At 45.8% G+C, this 25,173-nt stretch overlaps 1 protein-coding gene across 3 annotated transcripts in view; it reads right to left on the reverse strand.

Moving 5' to 3' along the window:
• GLT1D1 (glycosyltransferase 1 domain containing 1) overlaps positions 1-25,173 on the reverse strand; it is a 77,498-nt gene that overhangs the window by 17,323 nt on the left and 35,002 nt on the right. For all 3 annotated transcript variants that reach the window (XM_049866233.1, XM_049866232.1, XM_049866231.1), the window contains exons 5-8: positions 20,311-20,347; positions 17,877-17,933; positions 10,340-10,435; positions 9,661-9,710 (exon numbers count right to left, since the gene is read on the reverse strand). In XM_049866233.1, coding sequence (XP_049722190.1) covers positions 9,661-9,710; positions 10,340-10,435; positions 17,877-17,933; positions 20,311-20,347 — 240 coding nt within the window. The remainder of the gene's footprint in view (positions 1-9,660; positions 9,711-10,339; positions 10,436-17,876; positions 17,934-20,310; positions 20,348-25,173) is intronic.

The raw sequence follows: 25,173 nt of genomic DNA on the forward strand, positions 1-25,173 counted from the left end.
AATGGGTGTGGTTTGGTTGGGCTTTACATATTAATTTTTTATCGTAAGTAAAATAAATATTTACCTTATGAAGATTATTTTTAGTTGAAAATTCCTCTTTGTTTTTAATTTTATTACCACGCTTCTGCTCTCATAATCAACTATTTGGGAACAAAGAATCAGTCGAGGAGAACACGGCATTTAGAAGACTACAGGAGTACCGTGTCCTCTAACTATAACGTAACCCAAGGAAAAACGGCAACTTTCAGGCTGAAGTACAAACTGCATTAAACTTTTCTGGGTTTACTTCCACCTCGGTTCATTTTCAGATCTCTCAGGGAAGCCGAGTGGAACAAAACACAAGATAATGGAAAAAGGAAGGCTGGATATTTTATTTAAAGAAAGCACGTGTTATGAAAATTTAAAAGGCAAAGCATTCGCTGCCAGCAGCAGAGAAAATTCTCATTTCCTCCCTGAGCTTATTTATCTTCTAACAAAACACATTGCTTCAGCTCCTGGGCTTAAGGAAAATAGTCCCTGATATAAGCAGTGACTGTGGACGTCATTAAGGCCTCACGCTCAACCCAGTGTCTGCACCCCGCTCCTTATCCCAGAGTGCCGGGGTGTCACCCACGTGAGGCACCCTCTCCCACCACCCATGGGCTCTGCTGCAGTGGCTGAACGCAGAGACCAAAGAAGCTGCAACAGAAAACCAGGGCCAAACTCAAGCCATCCTGCAGCCAAAACAGAATCCCAGCCTGTCAGAGCAGAAAGGAGACATCGGTGTGAACAGGCCGTGTGTTAGCAATCACAGCAGGACGCTGCCCATGGCCGGCACTGTTCTGAGCATGTACTGGTGTCTGCTCATTGAAGCCTCACAGCCAACTAGGAGGCGGGTGGTATTGTGCCCATTTTACAGGTGGGGGAATGGATGCACACTAAGGTGAGGCAAGGTGCCCCCAGGTCCATGCACGTAACCACTGGCTATGTAACCTCTAGGCCACACGGCAGAGCGGCTCCCCAGCGGGCCGGTGACTTGCCAGCACCCAGGAGCAATGAACGACCACGTGTATTTTGTATGGGAAACGTTCTTGCTGTGAATCACCGCCAAAGCAAACGAACGTAGGTGTGCCCCCCAAGTACAACACGTATACGGCATCAACTGTTTAAGGGGTCTGAGAACATTCACTCTACTGTTCAGTAAACGATTGCTCGAGTACTTAAATGCCCATTAAAAACCAAACGCATTGCCGTGGAGTCGATTCCAACTCACAGCGACCCCGTGGGGCAGAGCAGAGCTGCCCGTAGGGTTTCCGAGGAGTGCCTAGTGGTTCAAACTGCTGACCTTTTGGTTACCAGCCATGGTTCTTAACCACTGTGCCACCAAGGCTCCAATTAAAAATCAGAGTAATGATACTCGAGAGAAAACCGTGATGATGGCCTTCTGTGTGGAGCTGTGGAAATGGCAAGCTGCTGACATGAATGCCACATGCACCCACCCACAGGGCTTCTCTTTAGTGGCTCCCTTCCAGTCTGTAGTCACGTGTCCCAGCTGTCTCCTCACTAAGTGAGTGCAGCACAGGGCGGCTGTGCCTGTTCTGGTCTCCCTTACACGGCCATGTGCCTGGAACAGACAGGCACTCAGGAAGGACTTCTGGGATGAGGGAGCAAAAAATTAGGTATGTTTATCTCTAAGTTTATATATATTTAAAGAGAAATATATAAACTATATGTATCTTTACATAATAAGCAGTTTTTTTTTTATATATGTATAGCAAAATGTACAGTAAATTTATATATACATATATACTAAATTGCTACAAAAGACCTCTTTGAAGTGTTGAAAAGCAAAGACATCACTCTGAGGACTAAGATGCGCCTGACCCAAGCCATGGTATTTTCAATCTCATGCATGGGAAAGCTGGACAACGAATAAGGAAAACTGAAGAAGAGTTGATGCCTTTGAATTATGCTGTTGGCAAAGAACACTGACTATATGGTGGACTGCCAGAAGAATGAATAAATCTGTCTTGGAAGAAGTACCACCAGAATGCTCCTTAGAAGTTAGGATGGGGAGACTTCATCTCGCGTACTTTGGGCATGTTATCAGGAGGGATCAGTCCCTGGAGAAGGACATCATGCTTAGTAGAGGGTCAGTGAAAAAGAGGAAGACCCTTAACGAGGTGGATGACACAGTGGCTGCAACAATGGGCTCAAGCATAACAATTGTGAGGATGGAACAAATTTGATGGCACCTGACAACAATATAGTAAATGTGTGTGTGCATGCGTGCAATAACAATATAGCAAATGTGTGTATGTATATAAATATACCCATATATTTTATGTATATATGTGTGTGTACATAAATATATCGTAAACGATCAACAGTAGAATTCTTGCCTTCCGCACAGAAGACCTGGGTCTGATTCCCAGCCAATGACCTCATGTAAACCACCACCAGTCTGTCAGTGAAAAAGAGGACGACCTTCAACAAGACAGACTGACACACTGGCTGCAACAGTGGGCTTGCGCACAGCAAACTGTGAGGATGGGTGCAGGACCAGGCAGGGTTTCATTCTGTTGTCCATGGGATTGCTGGGGGTCAGAACCAAGTTGATGGCACCTAACAATAACAATGGAAACTCCGGTGGCACAGTGGTTAAGTGCTATGGCTGCTAACCAAATGCTGGCATTTCAAATCCACCAGGAGCTTCTTGGAAACTCTATGGGGAAGTTCTACTCCGTCCTATAGGGTTGCTATGAGTCGACGGCAATTTTTTTTTTTTTTAAAACAATATAGTAAATGTGTGTGTGTTTCCAAGGATAGCCTGGTGGATTCAAACTGCCAACCTTAAGGTTAGCAGCCAAATTCTTAACTACTACAGCACCAGGGTTTCCATATACACACACACACACACACATATATATATACATAGTAAACAACCAGTGGTAGAATTCTTGCCTTCCACATAGGAGATCTGGGTTCGAGTCCCGGCCAACGCCCCTCATACTCAGCCACCGCCCGTCTGTCAGCGGAGGCTTGTGTGTTGCCCTGATGCTGAATGGGTTCCAGCAGAGCTTCCAGACTAAGACAGACCAGGAAGAAAGGCCTGGCAACCTACTTCTGAAACTCAGCCAGTGAAAACCCTCTTGACACAATGGTCTGATCCACAATGATCATGAGGACGACAGGCAGTGTTTCGTTCCGTTGTGGGTGGGGTCGCCACGGGTCGGGAGCCGAATGGAGGGAAAGGAAGCACAGCAAGCTTCCTGTCGACTTCACTGATCTTGCTCAGGGCCTCCACCGTGGTAAACATAGCATTGCTTCGGTTCTGGCAGCTGTGCATGGTTTACATGGCTCTGCTCTCCCCGTTTCCCTGAAGGAAAAGCACTGAGTAGAAGCTGGGGTCCAGTCGTCATAACCGTGTTATTCCCATCGACTGACCTCTAAGTGTCCATCCTTCTGCTCTGCTTTTCAGTGAAAACACAAAGGCAGCATGCCTCCCTTGAGCATTTGTCCTGACCACACAGTGCCCACTTCACCTCTCTGCCAGGCCCAGCCTCCTCCAGGGAAAGGACTTCTTGGCTGGGTACGGGCTGCCTCACAGCAGGGCGATGTGGCCCAGGCTGGGTCACTGAACGCTGGACAGAATGACGCAGAGACAGACTAATGAGTGGGTGGGGCTGATGTCCCCGGCATGGTGGCTGGGACGATGCCTCCTGGTTAGGCCTTGCCCAGGTCCAAGCCTGGTCTGCAGCCTCCCTGACGATTCCCAGCGAGCTCCCAGATCCTCCCAACAAATGCCTGTCTGCTGAGGTTGGCCAGAGGCATTTGTTTCTTGCAGCCGCGGAGCCCTGACTGACGTAGTGCGGTTTCTCCACTGGAGTCTTTGCAGGTGGCAGGCTCTGTGGAGAGAACAGGACGGGGACAGTGGCTCCTGTAGGTCTGGCCGTCATTCCCTCACAACACATGGAGCTCTGTCCTGAGACACGGCAACCCACCAGCTCAGTGCAGGTCTGTACTCAGAGGCGCTGGGCGTGACCTGGGGAAGCTACGGCCTCAAAAGGACCTGATTCATACCTGAGCGTTTATTCACTCACTGAGCTCGACAGCTGACAAGGACGGACATGCACTGGACCGGGTGTGCTACCATCACTTGTTTCTGGTGAAGAGCTCACATCAGTGCCAGCAATACTGCTCTTACATGGGGCGTTTAATCCGCTGTGTGAGATATTCGGTACATTACGAATTTCAATATGTCCCAAGGTCTGGCCTCTCACCCACTTTGCAAATCCATGTCCAAATTACCAGCACATTAACCTGTAGCACGGTCGTGAGTATTGAAAATCCAACCTAAGATTGTTCCAGTCTCCTGGTGCTGTGTTCAGAGGTGTTGACTCTGAAAATTAACAAACGTTGGACGTTCTGTGGCCGTGACGGGGGAGCTGGTTTGAGCAGAGCAATCAGGAGAAGTACACGTGAGAAGGTCACGGCTCAGCCAGGCCACCGTCTGGGGAGGGGACCCGCCGGGGAAGCAGCAGCACCTGCCCTGAAGGGGTGGGGGCCACCTGGTGGGCTCTGACACACACCCCCAGCCAGTGTGGCCCACGCTGTGCCTGTCAAACAGCAGATGTGACAGCAGCGTGCTGTGACATCAATTTGGGGATAAAAACAAGTATTTTTTCAATAGTGTGGTATAGAACAGCTTTTAAAAATATCTCAGTCCATGCAGTGCAGGAAGTGAAAGGGTTGTCAGTAAAGCCTGCTCCCCTTGCGTGGGTGTGTTCTGGGTCGCTACAGACATGTGGCAGAGTAGACCCCGCCTGCTCACAGGAGCTGACTGTGCGTGTTGCATGTCCTCTGTGCTCAGGGACATCGGGTCAGCAATGGACGCTGGCCAGGGAAGGCGCGTTTGTGCCAAGGACCCAGGCAGGCAGGGCCCTGACCCCTCAGAGAGCCGCTGTTAGCCATTCACTAACACACCCACGACTGTGATTAAAACACAAAACTTGAAGGTGTTAGCTCATCTGCACTATCAGAGGGTCTGTTAAATTGGCTTTAAACCCTTGGTGGGGCCTAGGGGCCAAGCAGCGAACAGTAGCTTGAGGCATGTGGCACTGACTGGACTCTGCTCCTTAGAAACGCCATGCTCCCATCATTCTGTCGGCTGAGACGAGGTCTGGGCAGGTGCTTCTGACTCTCCCTGGAGGGCAGGGATGTGAACTGGGGTCAGGCCCAAAGCTCTGCCTCTGCCTGGAGGTCCCTGCCAGGCTGGGAGGACAGGTCTGGGTAGCAGAGGAAGGCACAACACGGGCTCCCAGGCTACATGTGAACACGGCTACATGTGAGTGTGGATACACATGAGTGTGGCTACACGTGAGCATGGCTACATGTGACTTGGCTACACGTGAGCATGGATACACATGACTTGGCTACACATGAGCATGGATACACATGACTTGGCTACATGTAAGGGTGGCTACATGTGACTGGCTACAGTGAGCATGGCTACATGTGACTTGGCTACAGTGAGCGTGGCTACACGTGACTTGGCTACACATGAGCATGATTACATGTGACTTGGCTACACGTGAGCATGGATACACATGACTTGGCTACATGTAACGGTGGCTACATGTGACTTGGCTACAGTGAGCGTGGCTACACATGACTTAGCTTCACATGAGCATGGCTACATGTGACTTGGCTACATGTGACTTGGCTACACGTGACTTGGTAAAACGAGAGCATGGCTTGGGGCCTGGCGCTGACTGCAGGCTTTGCCACAACTGAAGGGTGTGTCCCCGTGTCCTAGAGGGGTTCTAATTACAGACGGTGAAGTGCTGGCAGAAGGAGTGCTTTGGAATTTTTCAGGACACCTGGCAGTGAACCAAAGGACTCAGGCGCTCAGATCCCACCACTGAAGAGGCCTATTTCCTAATGACTGTCCTCTCATTACAGTCGCATCATGGACTTTGCTCCACCCAGGCAAGCAGTCTGGTCCTGCTGTAGACGCAGCTCCAGAACCTTCCTACGGGGCTCAGGGTTGGGGACCTGTCTTGAGCCTGTACTTGCCCGGCCGGCATCCTGTTGTCAGGCAGATCATAGGTGTAGCAGAACGGCTTCGATGTGGGGAGGAGGGGCCACAGGAACTGTGGGAGAGTGTCCCCGAGTCACGCCCCTCCATTGTCACTGGACACCTGCATGGCCTTCAGCCCCGCTCCAAACCACTGTCCTCCTGAGTCCTGATGTCAGATCCTGGTCATGGTCTACACCGGGCAAAGTCGTGGCAGTCCTCACTCCAAACCAGTCAGCGATTACCTCCTTCCAGAAGTTAGAAACAAAAACAGAGCTGTATTGTGTGGGACCTACAAGGCCAACAGTGTGTTCATGTGCATGTACACGCATGCATATACACGTGTGTGCCTTCTGTGTGTACACGTGTGTTTGTGTGCACACCTGTCTGGGCAGGTGTTCATGCATGTTTGTGCATGTGTACTGGTGCGTGTGCACGTATGTGTTTGGTTAGTTTCCAGCGCTTAAAAATAAAGACATCTCACACACACATTGTAGGGCCTGCCTCTCTGGAATCCTCTGCAGAGGTGTGGGGCCTCCCCTCCAGTGACTTCACAGTGCACCGCAGCCTCTACCTGTCCTCCAGCCCTGGGCCTGACGGTCACATTGTCTTACGGTCAAAATAGCAGGAAAGAGAAATGCCTCCTACACTAATTATTCTTTTAAAAGTAGGCAGACAAAATTTAGCAAGAAGGTGATGTGCTCCAAAACCAAATGTCGGAGAACGTGGATTTCCTCAGGGAGACGGGAGGGAGGGAGGGGAAGGAAGGAGGGAAGGGAAGACACACAGGTCTTTCCTAGAAGACTGTGGGTGAGAAGCCACATGAAAACCCTGCAGGACAACCAAGGAGTCCAGGGAGCTATGACTTATTCCAGTAACTCCTCTCTTCCACGTCTCTCTGCTACCACAGCAAACACTTCCTATGTCTTTATTTTTTCCTCTAGAAAAAAAAGTTACTTCCACATATTTCTTGCTACGTATGTGCTTCCAAGTTTGCCACCTGTCTACAGGTTTTCTTAAAGGAAACGCGATAACAGAAAAAGTCAAGCTGAGAAATCGGATCGTCCTCAGCTCAGCGGCTCCAATTCCAAATGCTTCTCTCCCCCGAATGTTCTTTTCGGTGTCTCTTCCCGCACGCACACTAACACCTTATAAAGCCGTTCCCAGACTTCAGCTACCCACATCGCCTTCACTACGGGTCGTGTCTGCATACCATCTGTATTATTGGTTACTTAATATTTCTCCTCAAGTGAATTCAACGTATTTTTAAAGAGAATTTTCATTAAGCCAGTATCACGTGCTATAAAGAGAATGTGACCACAAAAATAAAAACGATAAGGAAGAAAATCTTGGTATGAAATCCTTGCAAGAGACTGGGGCAGCCCACGGCCCTGCGCCTGCAGCCTCTCTTGGTTAACCAGGGGGATGAGCAGGAGGTTCGGCGTCAAATGGAAACTGTCTCCTTCAATCACACTCTTCAAACAGAAGGAGGAAAAGAGAATTTTAAAACAGTAACAGCTTTAGCCTGAGCTTAGCCAGAAGGCCGGGAAACAGAAACAATAACTCTACGTTCACAGGACTTAACATTCACCGATGCCACGGCAATCGCTTGTTACCCCCAGAAGTCGGCAAAGTGTGTGCATGTGTGCACCTGTGTGTATGTGAGCGTGTGTTTATTGTGCATGTGTGTACTCGTGTATGTTTTTACGTGTGTATGTGTGTGCGTGCGCATGCATGTGTGCATGAAAGAAAGACCACACAAATTGTGTGCAGTAGCTGATGTGGCCACACAGATTCTGGCCCCTGATCTTACTTGCCCACGTGGCCTTTCCCAAGGTGAACAAAGCACTCGTGAACACTGAGAAAAGGGTGCAACGTCCACGGCTTCCTTTGTGGGTCCCTGGGGGCCTGGAAAGCCCACGTGAGGAAGGACTAGAGGCTAGCTGAGGTGCTTACATGACCCTCCCGTCGTGGACACAGAAGACACAGGGAGTCGTGCACGCGCTCCACACTCACAAAGTCACTGTCCCCTCCCATTCCCACTGCAAACCACGCAGCCCTGGAGCAGAAACCCCCAGTCTATGGCCTTCACAGGGGAAATGCCTAGTACACCCTGTAGTCCAAATTGCATTGAAAGAGTAGACGTGTACTGTCCAGAGGTTGCTGTGCAGTTCACAGACACAGGTCCTGAGGACCATGTGGGCCTTACATGTGACTCAGCCATGACAGGGGACCCCGAATCCCCCAGCTGGCCTCAAGCCTGGAGGGCTGTGACCTTGGGTGTGAGCATATTCCATGCAGAGCATATTTTGGGTGTCAAAACACTTACTTTTCACACTGTGGCTCCCAGGAGCAGGCCGCCTCCTTTGCTGGTGCCCGGGTGAAGAGCCAGCCCTGGTTCATGTGCTGAGCTATATTTGAGGGCACGCCAAAGATGATTTGGACCCCACAGGAGGTGTGCCCTGTACACTAATGTAGACTAACCTTTGCTCCATGTGACGACCCTCAGTTTACTAGTGACGCTTCATCTGAAGGTATGAAAACTATGTGGACTATATGAAGAACGGGGCATGAGGAATGGAAGAAGACTCATTAACAACCTGCAATATATAGATGACACAACCTTGCTTGCTGAAGGTGAAGAGGACTTGAAACACTTCCTGATGAAGATCAAAGACCACAGCCTTCAGTATGGATTACACCTCAACATAAAGAAAACAAAAATCCTCACAACTGGACCAGTGAGCAACATCATGATAAACGGAGAAAAGATTGAAGTTGTCAAGGACTTCATTTTACTAGGATCCACAATCAACACCCGTGGAAGCAGCAGTCAAGAAATCAAAAGACACATCGCATTGAGCAAATCTGCTGCAAAGGACCTCTTTAAAGTGTTAAAAAGCAAGGATGTCACTTTAAGGACTAAGGTGCCCCTGATCCAAGTCATGGTGTTTTCAATCATATATATGTGAAAGCTGGACAATCAAAAAGGAAGACCGAAGAAGAATTGATGTTTTTGAATTATGGTGTTGGCGAAGAATAATGAATATACCATGGGACTGCCAGAAGAACAAACAAACCTGTCTTGAAAGAAGTACAGCCAGAATGCTCCTTAGAAGCAAAGATGGGGAGACTTCGTCTCATGTACTTTGGACATGTTATCAGGAGGGATCAGTCCCTAGGGAGGGACATCATGCTTGGTAAAGTAGAGGGTCAGCGAAGAAGAGGAGGACCCTCAACGAGATGGACTGACGGAGTGGCTGCGACAATGGGCTCAGCCGTGACAATGATCATGAGGATGGCGCCGGACCAGGCAGCGTTTTGTTCTGTTGTACATGGGATTGCTGTGAGTTGGAACCGACTCGATGGCACCTAACAACAACAACTTCATGTCCGTTAATTAACTGTTAAGATTCATAAAACCCAGGACTTCCAACCTTGGTCTGGTTTTCATTTTTAAAAAGGGCAAACAGACTTTGTTTACTTAAACAGAAAAAATAATCTTTTGTATATAAAAGTAACATAGACTAATTTCAGAAAATAATGAAAGTATAAAGAAGAAAGCAGAGATGAGCTAAATGTGAAAGGCATTATCAACTTACTTCAGGACCAACAATTACCATGTAAACATTGGGCTCTTCCTGATGCCATTCTTGGGAGGAAAAAAAAGAGAAAAAATGGTTTTAAGTCACAGCTGAAAACACAATTAAATTTAATATAAATAGTGCATGTCATTTTGCATTCATTCATGAGTCAATTAAAATTATATTTATTAGAAACTTACATATTTGACATTTTATCCTTTAGATTTTTTTCTAAAATTCTACACATTGTTCAGATTTCTAATTTATTAGAAAACAAGGACAAATATGCCACCACAACTCCATGTGAATTTGAGAAGATATTGAAGAGTATGCAGATTAAGTAAGGAAATAAAGCTCCAAACACGCCATACAAATTGGCATATGTAAAATATTGTTAGATAAAATTATTTTAGTCTTGTAATTGTTTGCTAGTTTTATGATTTCCTCAGAACCTAAAGGACACAGCAAAGTAGAATTCTAGATAAAAACCACTGCACAGAGATATTAATGCCGTAAATTATTTTTATGGTTGTTCTCAAAGTAGGGACTTATGTGACTCTCACTACTGTAGAAACAGCTCTGCCTTTGTACAAAGAACGAGAAGACAAAACTTAAAGTCCTACACAAAGAAATGCTGAGACGTGGACTAAACAGAATCCCACAAACAGAGGAGGAAGGAAACTCTATAAGAACCTACCTGAGAATGCATTCACCAAGTAGAGAGGGTCCTTCACTTGTCTAAGTCCACATACCAAAAGAAACACGTGTAAGTTGTCAGCACTTTGGTTAATCTCTGCAACACAAGAGTTAAAATATTTTAAATGGGATAGACTGCGCGTGACAATATAGCAACAATGACCCCACAGATACAGCTCAGAAGTCGGAGGTCTTGGTTGTCTGAGCAGGCTGTTCCTACTACTAACACTGTTACGTGAACTTCATTTCTGTGAACGACCCCCGTCTCCCAGTTGGCACATCTCAGCTGAGCTCAGACTATTGTTGTTGTTGTTAGGTGCCACGGAGTCAATTTCAACTCAAAGCGACCCCATGAACAACAGAACAAAACACTGCCTGGTCCTGTGCCATCCTTACAATTGTTGCTATGTTTGAGGCCATTGTTGCAGCCACTGTGTCAGTCTGTACCGTTGAGGGCCTTCCTCTCTTTTGCTGACATTCTAGTGTACCAAGCAACCAGTCCCTCCTGATAACGTGTCCAAAGTACATGACACAAAGTCTCGCCATCCTCACTCCTAAGGAGTACTCTGGCTGTGCTTCTTCCAAGACAGATATGTTCTCTCTTCTGGCCGAGTTAAGGGTAAATTTACCTCTGCTATTATTACGACAGCAGCAAGTGAGTTAGTGAGTATTATAAGGAAAGACAGGGCAGGGAGAACAGGATCAATTTCTGCTGAAACATGAACCAGAGGTCCTAGGAAATATTTGGGTCCACTGACGATTAGGGAGAACATTTCCCTCATGAAACTAGAAAAATGGCTTATGTATTAAAGTACCCTTGAAAACATACACACACATAAATGACCACAAAAAAAAAAAAAAAAAAACAGTTGTCATTGAGTTGACTCCACGCGCATCAGAACAGAACTGGGTTCCACAGGGTTCTCAATGGCTTATATTTCAAAAGTAGATCCCAGGCCTTTCTTCCAAGGAATCTCTGGGTAGACTTGACCTTCCAACATTTCAGTTAACAGCTGAATTACATAACCATTTGTGCCACCCAGTGATGTAATATATATACATATTTCTGCACCCCCTGAGTCTGAGCCAGCCTATGACTTGCCTTGACCAACAGAATACAGAGGAAGTGACAGTGAGTGACTTTCAGGAAGCTTGTGGCATTTGCTCTCACCTCCTACAGTACCACTGCCTTGTAACCAAGGACAGGCCAGCCTCCTTGAGAATGAGGCTTGGTGGAAAGGGACCATCAGTCCCAGCCGAGCCCCAGATGTGGGCGAGGACCTACAGGAGGGTCAGGCCGCAGCCGACCTCAAGCAGGTGCAAGAGCCCAGTCAAAACATGGGAAGTAGATCTAAGTCAATTGGCAAAATAATTCTATTATGAAAACATTCTGCATCCCACTTTGAAATGTGGCGTCTGGGGTCCTAAATGCTAACAAGCGGCCATCTAAGATGCATCAATTGGTCTCAACCCACCTGGAGCAAAGGAAAATGAAGAACACCAAGGTCACACGACAACTAAGAGCCCAAGAGACAGAAACGGCCACATGAACCAGAGACCTACATTATCCTGAGACCAGAAGAACTAGTTGGTGCCCGGCCACAACCGATGACTGCCCTGACAGGGAGCACAACAGAGAACCCCTGAGGGAGCAGGAGATCAGTGGGATACAGACCCCAAATTCTCATAAAAAGACCAAACTTAATGGTCTGACTGAGACTGGAGGAATCCTGGCGGCCATGGTCCCCAGACCTTCTGTTGGCACAGGACAGGAACCATCCCCGAAGACAACTCATCAGACATGAAAGGGACTGGACAGTGGGTGGGAGAGAGATGCTGATGAAGAGTGAGCTAATTAAATCAGGTGGACACTTGAGATTGTGTTGGCATCTCCTGTCTGGAGGGGGGATGGGAGGATAGAGAGAGTGGGAAGCTGGCAAAATTGTCACGAAAGGAGAGACTGGAAGGGCTGACTCATTAGGGGGAGAGCAAGTGGGAGTACGGACTAAGATGTATATAAACTTATATGTGGCAGACTGACTTGATTTGTAAACGTTCACTTGAAGCTCAATAAAAGTTAATTAAAAAAAAAAAAAAAAAACCACATGGGAAGTAGAGATGAACTATCCCAGCTGAGCCTAGCCCAAATCGCCGACCCACAAAATCAAGGGAAACCAAATGGTGGTTGTTTTAAGCCACTACATTTCGCAGGAAAAGATTTTCTTGTTTGTTATGTAGCAAAAGGTAACTGATTCAATAGAAATTATTAATATATTTAACATAAGCTGACTTAAAAGTTCAGCATTTACAACTATATACAATTGGATCCAAAATCATGCAAGTAAAAAGTTTTCTTTCCCAAGATGGGCGTTCATCCATTATTAAAGGCAAACAATTTCATTTTCTCTGTGCTTTTCATAGTCTTGAGTAGGAATACAATCAGTCTTAAACGTAAAAAGGTACACTGATACCAGTTTAACCCAATCATAGGAGCTATAATAAATTAATACATAACCAGTTCTGAAGAAAAATCTTTGCTATAATGTTAAGATTGAGAATACATTTCAGAAAAACCTGAAATTATCATAGCCTCTGAATTTAATGTTAATGTCATTGATATATTGGGGTTTTTTTTGTACCTCATTACAGTTCTGAGCATCCTTAACCTTAGAAATACAAACCTTAATGAGTACTTGTTTGACCGGAAGTTTAAGCTGGCTATGTGCAGGATTTCAATTTGAGGTCAGGGGAACTTGAGATCAGGCATTTGAATTTGAGGTCAGAAGAAGCTTAACAGATGATAAGAGTTAAAGAAAATCTCTAAGCGTAAGGAGATCAAGTCTGAGAAAGAGTCAAACCTACATTGCTAGGCAAGAACCATCAATGCTAAAAGGAGTGAGAGTTTGATGAGATAAAAAGTATCTTCCCAAAATGACTTTTTAATTACAAAGGAAAAAAACAGTATCTGTACATTTTTTTTGTACATGAAGAGGAAAACCTGGTGGTGTAGTGGTTAAGTGCTACAGCTGTTAACCAAGAGGATGGCGGTTCAAATCCCCCAGGCACTGCTTGGAAACTCTATGGGGCAGTTCTACTCTGTCCTATAGGGTTGCTATGAGTCGGAATCGACTCAACAGCAGTGGGTTTGGTTTGGGCTTGGTACATGAAGAAACCAGAGGAGATGCTACCCTAACCAAACAAGGAAACCTCAGCCCAGTACACGACATACATGTGTTCACAGACATACACGCAAGTGCACACACAACACACACACAGTTTATACAAAGTTTTTAAAAAATCACCCAGAATGCGACAAGCTGACATCAGGTGCCTCCGGATGTGATACACCACCACTTGACACCGTCCTGAGGCACGTGGGATGCGTACTCAAATATACACGAACACAAGGAGGAGGAGGAAAAGGAGGAAGGGGAAGAACCATCAAAGGACCAAAAAGAGGGAGAAAGTGGAGACTGAGTATTATCAAACTGGAAAACTAAATACAAAAAAACACCCACGCATACAACACACGAAGAGGGCACCCAGAGAGGGTACCCAAAGAAACCACTGTTTGAAGAACCTACCTGGTGTCTACCAAGGAAGATTCTGTTTATTTATTTTGCTATCTGACAGGGAGAGATGTTGGAAACCTATCTTGTTCCTTTATTTTGACACTGGTTAGCTACCGAGAACAACAGGCCCAGACACTAGGGTAGTACACAGCCAGGTAAAGCGGGAAAAAGGGACTCCACCTGCCACCTCACAGAACCCCCTGGACAGCCAACCCTGAGGACAAAATCCACAATTCACAACACTGATTTCCAAACTGTTTTGACTGTGATTTACAATAAGGTAAACATATTATTATTACAACCAGTACACATGACATTTATATATACAGCAATTTATATAAAATTTCAAAAAACAGTATCTCAAGGTGCTGACCCTGATCTGTAAGACCCTGGAGGGAGCTGAGTTAATCCTACATTCCTTTGTCACCCTCATCTCCTTCCCAGGTGGAGATTAAATGTAACAGGCTGGGAATTTAGGAAACGGAACTACAATGTGACAGAATAAGGGCTAAATGCATTGTCTTATTCTAGAATTTAAAAAATAAGACGTGGAGGCAGCACTTTGGATTCAAGTAGCTTGTGTGCACTTCCCAAATACAGAAATATCATTTTCAAGGAAAGAGAATAGCTGGAAAATCCTGATCAAACAACCACGTTCTCGAGCCCAGCACATGCAAGCCATTTCAGACTCCCGACAGCCCGGGCCAGCATTAGGAAATGCGTTCTGTTCTTTCCAAGGTTTTCACAAAGAATAAAACAGATCGGCCTGCTGAGGTTTGGAGGGAAGGCAGGTACCTAGCTAGTTTCATGTCTTCATTTTGGACTCAAGGCTTATTTTCCTTCCCCTTGCCTGTCTTCTAACAGCCAGATCACGCATGAGTCAAGGTTAGAACCCCTCACTTACAAACGCCCACATTTGTGTGTCTTCTTGGTATTACCATTTCCTGGAAGATGGTGCTTTTATCTTCAAAACAAAATGTGTTGTCTTCGTGGTCTGACACCACAGGGGTATCAGCAGGCTGAGCACGAAGCTGCCCAAACCTGTGTAACTTGGCAGCCGGCTTGAAAAGAGAGATCTCACCCTCTTTCAGCCATATCCTAGGCCTACATTTATTAGCTCTCTTTATTTCTTCTATAGATTATTATAAGGAGGAAGAAAATGAAGAACTTCAGCTGAACATATGACCCTTGGTGGATTTTAGCTAAAAAACCTAAATTGGGGGCTGTGAGAGTATAAAGGGACCTGGTAACATTAATTTTCCTTAAGAAAAATATGTGAATTTTTCTAGGAGTCACCTGATGAAGAAAAATGCTACGATCTGAGTTAGGCGTATTAGAATCTTCACACAGAACGAACAAAGAGGGAAAGAAGGAAGGGAGGGAGGGAGAAGGGAAGGAGGGTGAGAGGAAGAGAGAGAGAAAAAAACATAGAAATAAAATGGAAAACGGAAACACAGGAGGGAGTGACCCAGTCAAACTTAAGCAAAGTTCTGGGGTGTGGTGGCCGGCGAGACGTTATGATCCTAGGTATGTTGGCCACTGGCATTAAAAAGCAGACACCGTACCGAACATTGGATCACACCCACATTTAAGATACGTACGGAGATGTACAGAGAAACGCAGGGCAGGTTACCAGCTTGATGTCTATAAATGCATCTTCCAATCAGAATAGCAACTTTACCGTTTATTTGATCGTAGGGAATCTGTTCAAATAAGGTATCTGGCTAGCATAAAATCAGTTTAATGGCTTCAACTAAGGAGCCTTGGTCTTTGTAAAGTAGGGCTTAGCGACATCGCTGCAAACTGTCAGAAAGCCCGCGGCTCGCGGGGAGCAGAGCGTGGTCTGAAATTGCAGCAGGCGTTGAAGGGCTTGACAGCCCACCAGCCTTGGTGCCTAGTCAGCTCCCCGTCCAGTCCCGCGGCGTGTGGAGTGAGGCCCTGCCGACCCACCCCTCCATGTCAAGGTGGACGGCTCAGAGAACTCCCAGGGTAAGCACTGGACCGCTGGCACTGTGTGTCGCATTCACTGTCTTCCGTTTCCACTGTCTGGGGCTCAGAGTGGAAGCACCAAATCACAACACGCCTTTCAAACCCTCTGCAGGTCAGAGGAAGACAGAGCGGGGCGAGGCCAACAGCCCATCTCCTTCGCCTGAACTGCACCAAAGACCGCACAGACGAGGACAGACGCCTGAACGTAAACCCGGAGACCCAGAGCAATCTCACGCCCACCTTCCAGCTATTACCTCGCACGCAGCCGTCAGAGCCACGACCAAAGTTTCTCTGCGCCCATATATTCTGGGTGCTTTTACAACTTCCAACCACACAAATCACAATTAAACTCCATCCATGCAGGACTCCAGAAAAAATGTTTTCTGAGGGGTATTTTAAACCTCTTGGCTGTTCTGTTAATCACCCAGTAGTAAGACCAATGAAATCAATCAATCACGAGACTCCAGAACTTGATGAAAAATCTCGCTTCCTTTGGATACTCGGAGTCTCACGTGTACCGCAATTGTGTGCTGTGATGTGTGGAAGACGAAATAACCTCACAACAGGCAATTTAACGTGGGTCCAGTGGTTCTGAATTACGGCACGTGCCTGCTGACATGATAAAGTAATCGGGTGGTACGGGCTCATTTATAAGGCTGAGAACAGCTACGCTATTGTCACCGAGATTAATGAATACAATACAAAAATTATTTCTATTAAAATGCTTGGAAATTTTTCTTTTCGAGGGAAGCCAACACTGACATACAGTATGTGGCAAAGGTTTCATTTGGAGGTTTTGTAGTGGAAACAAGTTTGGGGTGTCTTGGGGTTTGCTGAGAGCAGGAATGGGTTTCGCATTTCCAGTATCTTCTCAGATGTTGACCAAAGGACCTGCAACTGTACTTTGCCCCGACCCTGGTATTTGGCAGTGTGCATTATCGATTCTAGGGAGAAACATTCCAGCTTAAAACAGAACCATTATTATGCTTCAAATCACACCTGTTGAGCCAATTTTAGCTGTTCTTTATTCAGGAGGCCTGATGGTGCAGTGGTTAAGAACTCGGCTGCTAACCCAAAGGCTGGCACTTGGAACCCACTCAGCAGCTCTTTGGGAGAAAGATCTAGCAATCTGCTCCTGTAAATATTACAGCCTAGGAAACCCTAAGCGGCAGTTCTACTCTGTCACCTGGGGTCACCGTGAGTCAGAACTGACCTAATGACACCCAACAACAACAGTACCTTTACCCAGAATCCCTGGGTTGGTCAGCCTGTCAGGCAGCTATAAACCAGTGACACCAGTGTGTAATTTTCTAATGACATAGGATGTTGGGCATTTTTCCATATGCTTAGTCATCCGTATATATTCTTCAGTGAGGTACCCAAACCCACTGCTGTCGAGTCGATTCTTGAGGGTATTTTCATCTTTTAAAAATTATATACGAATCAGCAAGGAAAACTGCTGAGAAAGATCACAGCAAAACATTAACAGCAGTTCCTTTTTGGTGCTGAGATTTCAAGTGAATTACATTTCTTTGTTCTGATACATACTTTCTTCCTTTGTCTACAGTGGTCATTTATTAGGTGCAGAATTAATAAAGAAAACTAAAATGAACACGTGAGCCTGTTATCCTTAAAGAGAGCAAGTGTCATTGAGAGTGACGCTAACCATTTGCGAGTCTGCCCTCAGAGCGGCACTGGGGCATGGGGGGGCTGAGATCCCCTTGGCCCGTCTTTCCTCACAGGCACAGAACCACTGATGGAGGCCCAGAGAATGGAGAGGAACTCAGTCTGTCCTCCTGCTCTTCCTTGCCCCACGCCAGTCCGTGGTACTCCCCATCCCACTTAACACAGCAGATGTCTTTGACCTGACAGCCTTGTTTTCGTGAACCTCTTGTTGGGAACGTAACAAACAAGGACGTGACACTGGCAGACAAGGTGCACTTCAACGGAGGGGAACGGGGAGGTATGCTATCTTACCTGCATGCTGAAGAAAGGTGTTCCAGTTAAAGGCGGCGTTTGGTGTTGTTGTAATCCCTGCACCAAAGGAAGAAGAAAATGAGAACTTTCACTTGGATGAGGCTGCCGGTATTTCACCAGATGCTTTGTGTTGAAGTTAATGAAATGGTAATACTTGGTTCATACAAAGCCATTCTAAGTTCTGAGCGCTTCACCAAATTCCCATTAATCCCTCCAACAGGTGACATCCAAGTGAGCTTTGTTGGCTCCAAATGGGCATCGACCCGCCACTTCCAACCACAATCCACTCCTGGGGTCATAGCAGATGCCGTTGAGTTGATTCCACTCAGTGACCCTACAGAACAGAGTAGAACTGCCACATAGGTTTTCCAAGGCTGTCATCTTTATGGAAGCAGGCTGCCACACCTTTGTGCCACAGAGAGGCTGGTGGGTTCAACCCACTGACCTTTTCAGTTATCATCTGAGCACTTTACCATTGTGCCACCGGGGCTCGAGGTCATAGGAACCTTGAATTCCTTTAAAAAGCAGTCCTGGATGGTGCAAACAGTTAATGTGCTTGGTCAAAAGGTTGAGTCCACCCAGAGGCACCCCAGTGAAAGGCCTAGCAGCCTACTTCTGAAAAACCACCCAGTGAAAACCCTACGGGGTATACAGTCCTACCCTGCCACACATGGGGTCACCATTAGTCGGAGTGGACTCAACGGCACTTGGTTTGGCTTTTTTGGAACCGGTTTCTCAAGCATTAGCAATTAAATTCTAATAACCCTATGAAAACCTGTGTCTTTATTTAAAACCCCTAATCTCAACCTTCTCCAAGTCCTGTCTTACTACCTGGTCAGACAGATCTTAGGCTGAAAATTCTCTGAACAAGTGGATATCCTTAAGGTGTAGGAAATTCAGAGGAACACTGAACAGATGGTCTTGATAACAGGAAAAATTAAGAACTTCACAAAATGTAAGTTAAGTCGACTCATCACCTTCCACAGTGAATAATTCAAACAATGACTATTTAATGAGCGCCCGCTCTGTGCCAGGCCCTGCTTCCCACACACTATCGGGAACCCTTCAGACTTGTTGGGCAGGTCGATTCCTCCAGTTCACCCGGGAGGAAACTGAGGTTTACAAGGTGAAAGGGCATGTTCACGGTGGCACAATGTGCAGGCAGCAGAGGCTCCCTGCAAACCCCATGTTTTTCCGACCACGCCAGGGTTTTCCCTGCCTGTAAATGAGGCCACAGCAGAGGAAAGGAGGGGGTGCTGATCCAGCAGGAATCACGATCTTATGCATATCCGTAACCAAGGAAGCTCTCCATTTGTTAAACGGGGCCTCCAGAGAGGTCTCATTTGGTGAACAGTTCTGTTCCTAGACGTACATCTGAAGTCGCTATTGGGTTTGCAACACTGCAGTGTGACATGTGTTGGGGGGAGCCTAGCAGCCCCACTTGTCCCCTTGGAATTAAACACATAAAACCAAATCTATTGCTGTAAGTCAAGTCTGACTCATAGTGACCCTACAGGACAGGGTAGAACTGCCCCACAGGATTTCCAAGGCTGTAATCTTTACCGAACCAGATTGCCAGGTCTTTCTCTTGTGGAGCGGCTGGTGGGCTTCAAACAGCTAACCTTCAGTTATCAGCCGAGCACTTAACCATTGTGCCCCCAGAGCTCCTCCTTGGAGTTAAGTACCCCAAAAAACTCCTGTGAGGCTTGAACTCCTTACCTTGACCGGCATTTCTCCTAACCTCCTAAGCTTGAGGTCAGTTCTATGTTCTAGAATTCCTATCTTTGCATGGCTTCTACCGTGTAGTAGAGTGGCTTATAAACTGTGCATAGAAGACCCCGGAGGGTTCTGTGGAAAGGCACAGATTGAGTATATTGTACTTTTATGGAAAATGTTAGGTGATTCGCATTTTAAATTACTCTTTTGTAAGTTCTCCTATTTAGCTATTATTTCAACGTTAGGAAAATAATAAGAATGTCTCCATCTTACTCAGTCCAGAGTCTGAGTTCCTGATCCTTCAGTAACAAGGAAGTTGGACGTGACTCCCAGGCTGGGGGCTGAGACAGGCTGAGAGATGGGGAGAGGGCCCATTTGCCTTCAGTGGTTCAGCCTTGGTGCTGGGACAACCTAGCTTCCCAGGTAAGGACGGTGGGCTTAAACAGGTGTCGTCACTCAGGGTGAGCAAAGGGAGCACCTGATCTGTCAAACATATTTTAATGTTTAATGTACTCCCATGTGTTTAAACTTCTAATTATGGGATATTCTCAGCATATCCCAGAGGGGAGAAAAGAGTATAACGACCCCAAAGCAGCCCACCCACTTACAATCCTCATCCAGCCATGGCCTGTCTGGGACGCCCTTGGCCCCCAACACCAGGACTCAGACAACACATTATTGTTTAAAAAGAAAAAAGTACATATTTAAAAATTCTTACCTTGACTTTGGACATAGATCTTACCCCTCACATGCGGCTTTTGGAAAGAGGGGAGAGAGAAAAAAGTAAATTTCACAGAATTCGATAGTCCAGGACAACTGCTTTTTAGAAATAACCCAACCCAAACCCAGTGCCGTCGAGTCAATTCCGACTCATAGCGACCCTACAGGACAGAGTAGAACTGCACCATAGAGCTTCCAAGGAGCGCCTGGCAGATTTGAACTGCCGACCCTTTAGGTTAGCAGCCGTAGCACTTAACCACTACGCCACCAGGGTTTCCTTTTAGAAATAAAAGCCATAAAAATTCCTGTAGGAAAAGTGTCACCAAGGATCATCTACAAGTTACTCACAGACGTGTTACTCTACAGGAGCAAAAGTTACCTCTGCTTTTAATTGCCTGTTAAAAATGCAGTCTATAAGGTAAGAAGCGCACAGAGAGAAGTCCTTAAAAGGGGCTGGGGCGGTTCCCAGGTTAGTAGGACAGCTACTGCAGCCCAGCCAGACAGCATGCTGCTGACGAGTCCACCCCAGGCATCTTGCACTACAGCTCGAGATGGAGATTCTGGGAAGCATGGTTTTCCTGTACCCACCCAGAGTAGGGTCTCTGCCTTCAGCAAGAGTACTCTCCCCAGGCTTTGGAATAAAAAGAAGGCGGCAGCACCCAATATTTGGAAACAGAGACTGGCCCGAGAGGCAGGTTCTTCCACACGCGCAGGTACAGAGGCACAGACAGGTACTCAGGTTGCCTAAGGGCCTCCCGTGCCCCACGGAGAAGAAGGGCTTGCGTGACTGATGTGGGTATTTGTACCAAAATGGAAACTCACTAGTCCTTATGGTTTTTTCCGGTGGAATGTCACAAAAACTACTCGAGAAAAAAGGATCTATTTCTTGAGTTCCTGCTGAAACAGTGGCGTAGATTTCTTAAATCAAGGCTGGCTACAAACGTGGAACAGGAGGAGGGGAGGGGAAAGTCCACTCATAAGTGGCAGAAGGGCCAAGGAGACACCTCTCAAGTGACCAAAATATACATTCATCTCAGTGAAAAAGTCCAAAAATGTGCATCTTTTGGTCATATGATCTAACTATCCAGATAAATGCGTGAAATGACCAAACCAGCTAGAAGACGTGAGGTCATAGTGCCCACAGCTCTGTGCTCCCTCTGTGTGGAAGGGTGTGGGGTGGTCCTGAAGGCCGTTCTAGGTGTATGCTGGCCCACTTGGCCCTCATCCCCTATATCATGTTGCTATTTTGGGGGAAAAAAAGAAAAACAAGCTAGAGGCGAAGCAGCCCTAGCAAAGGAGCAACGGTCTAGGGAAAGAAGAGAGGCCAGGCACTGGGTGCTGGTGGAGGCACTGGGCAGATGGAAGAGCTGGGAGGGGCAGGCTCCCAGGCACCAGGGAGTGACTGAGCTAAAGTTGTCTACACTCATGAGTCTCAGTTTGGTTTGGGGTTTGTTCTTAGCAAGATGTTTAGTATTTCAACCATTAGAAGCAGCTGGAGCTTCCACAAGGGTTAACTGTCTCCTGGATTCCCCTCACAGTACAGGTGGATGCCCATCTGAGGTGCCCTTGAAATAAAGTCTTAAAAAAGAGTTTCAAGAGTCTCTTCCCAACTCCTTAGCCAAGCTCTTAACTTGAACGGGAAAAATGGCTAACAGCCACTATTTATAATTAAACATTGAAGTTAGGAGCCCCAAGATATCCCTTTTGTTTAATTATAATTTCCCTGGAAAGCTGAAGACCGTTTTTTGGAAGGCAGGGGGGCCTGGAGTGCTGCTTCTCTAACCAGCCCTCTGTCTGAAGCACTGGCTTGGAGAGCTCCTAGAGGGATGTTAAAGTACAGCTAAAAGTGTAGTGACATGTCATTTTACCTTTAAACTCAATAATTTAACCGTGTGATAATAACAGACTCAATATAATTTTAGATACATTCGATTAGGGATGATAAGGCAAAGCAGGGTTTATAGCTTTGACTTTATTTTCATTAGGAGTGTGTTTTACAATTAGACATACATAAGCCTGAAATTTCCCTTTCAAGAAAAAGTTTCTTGCCCTCCCACCAACTCCAAATGCATTAAACTGGTATCTCAACTCTATAGGCAGAATTGCTTATCTGTGGAAGCTTCTGGATTTATCTGCTGTCCTTTGCAAACCTCTCGGCATTATTTCTCTGAATCTCTTAAACACTTGAGAAACTATGTCAGCATCAGGTTCTGAAAAGACTGTTAGAAAACATCATCAATGATATTTGAAGGTCTTGCCCAAGAAAATCACGAAAATAGTTGCAGTATAAAAGAAATCTGGATTTGAGTTATTTCTCATCCTTGTAATAAAAATCTGGCAAATGCCAACTGGCTTATATTGATCTGGAAAAACACTTTCTAAGTTAAAATGATCTAAATACAAATTAGCTTTCTTCGCTCCATCTTTATTGTTGTTCCACTTGCCTTGAAATAACAGGAGTCTCAGTCCTTGTGTACCACTTGCCTTGAAGGATTAGCTAATTGATACGTAAGATGAAAAGAAGGCTGAGTGTGCAGGTATGGGGAGGTGTTGTCCATTTTGAACATCTATGAGAAACCATTATTTAATTTGGCCCATTACTAGATATAAAAAGCCAGTGTCCTGTTGCATGTTGTTACTGTTAGGTACTGTCCAGTAGGTTCCGACTCATAGCATCCCCACGGATAGCAGAGCTAGACGATGCCTGGTGCTGCGCCATCCTAAAATTGTTGCTGTGTTTGAGCCCGTTTTTGCAGCCACTGTGTCAATCCATCTAATTGAAGGTCTTCCTCTTTTTTGCTGACCCTTTACTTTACCAAGTATGATGTCCTTCTCCAGGGACTGGCCCCTCCTGATGTGTCGTTGTTGAGTGCTGTCTAGTTGGTTCCGACTCATAGCGACCCCACGTACGACAGAACCAAAAACTGCCCATTCCTGTGCCATCTTCAAAATTGTTGCTGTGTTTGAGCCCATTGTTGCAGTCATTGTGTCAACGCATCTCCTTGAGGGTCTTCCTCTCTTTCGATGACCCTCTACTTTATGAAGCATGATGTCCTTCTCCAGGGACTGGTCCCTCCTGGTGGCATGTACAAAGTACATAAGACAAAGTCTCACCATCTGCACTTCCGAGGAGCATTCTGTACTTTTTCCAACACAGATTTGTTCATTCTTCTAGCAGTTCGGGGTATGTTCGATATTCTTCGCCAACACCATAACTCAAAGGCATCAATTCTTCTTTGGTCTTCCCTATTCATTGCTCTGCTTTTGCATGTATGTGAAGGGATTGAATATACCATGGCATGGGTCAGGCACACCTTTAGTCCTCAAAGTGACATCTTTGCTTTTTAACAACTCAAAGAGGTCTTTTGCAGCAGATTTGCCCAGTGCAATACGTTGTTTGATTTTTTGGCTGCTGCTCCCATGGGCGTTGATTGTAGGTTCAAGTAAAATGAAATTCTTGACAACTTCAATATTTTCTGTTTATCTTGATGTTGCCTCTTGGTCCACTTGTAAGGATTTTCTTTTTTTTTTATGTTGAGGTGTAATCCATACTGACGGCTGTAGTCTTGGACATCCATCAGTAAATGCTTCAAGTCCTCTTCACTTTTAGCAAGCAAGGTTGTATCATTTGCATATTGTAAATTGCTAATGACTCTTCCTCCACTCCTGATGCCATGTTGTTCTTCACACAGTTCAGCTTCTGGGATTATCTGCTCAGCAAAAGTATCTATAAATGTATCTGGCTTTTGTAGCAGATGCAAATGCTAATTTATACCTTTCTATAATGGATTCGGAAACCCTGGTGGCAGAGTGATTAAGTGCTACGGCTGCTAACCAAAGGGTCAGCAGTTCGAATCCTCTAGGTGCTCCTTGGAAACTCTACGGAGCAGTTCTACCCTGTCCTATAGGGTCGCAACGAGTCGTAATCGACTCGACAGCACTTGGTTTGGTTTGGGTTCTGATATAATGGATTCTACTATAGAAATAACAGACAACAACAACAAAAAGATTTCCTTTCTTTAGTTAATATAACCTAGAGGGTAACCTGGTCACCATGAGTTGGGACCTACTGGACAGCAACTGGTTAACTAGTTAAGAGATTAACCTTCTGAAATTTAACTTCCTGCAAATGAAACCTACAATAAATATCATTTTTGAAATAAATGCACAATTTTGTGCTCTACAAGTGGCAAAGAAATTATTTTTATTTTTGAAATTACAACTTGTCATCACGGCTTTATTAAAGTAACTTGTAAAATAGTTATGAATTGCTTAAAAGAAAGTATGACCACTAAACACAAAGAGGAGCCATGGAGGCACAGTGGTTAAGAGCTATGGCTGCGAACCTAAAGGCTGGCAGTTTGAATCCACCAGCCGCTCCTTGGAAACCCTATGGGGCAGTTCTACTCTGTCCCACAGAGTCACTATGAGGCAGAATCAACTCTACGGCAATGAGTTTTTTTGAAACATAAAGATCTCAAAATATAACTGTCATAAAGCATTTTCCAAGGGACATGGCGTCTTTTTTTTCTCCCCATACTTTTTTCCCCCAGCAATCTGTTATCAAGCATGTTAAAAGAAAATAATGTTTAAAAAAAAAAAAAAAGGCCACAGCCTTGCCACCAAACTTCTGCCAGTGAACTACCAGACAAAGCAAAGAAGACATAGTTGGGTGAGATGAGCAGGAATTTAAGAGCTGGATTAGAATGCTGGCCGACTCTATCAGACCCAACATGCAGTGGCTACAAAGACGGAATCAAAAATCCAAGATCCTCAGCAAAATGAAGCCATGACAGTATAACGCCTAATCTAGTCCTGCAACTCAGGAAGTAGGAATGTCAACGGAAAAGTCTTGGGAATT

The sequence above is a fragment of the Elephas maximus genome, chromosome 22 (genome assembly GCF_024166365.1).
Source record: "Elephas maximus indicus isolate mEleMax1 chromosome 22, mEleMax1 primary haplotype, whole genome shotgun sequence".
NCBI classification, from domain to species: domain Eukaryota; kingdom Metazoa; phylum Chordata; class Mammalia; order Proboscidea; family Elephantidae; genus Elephas; species Elephas maximus.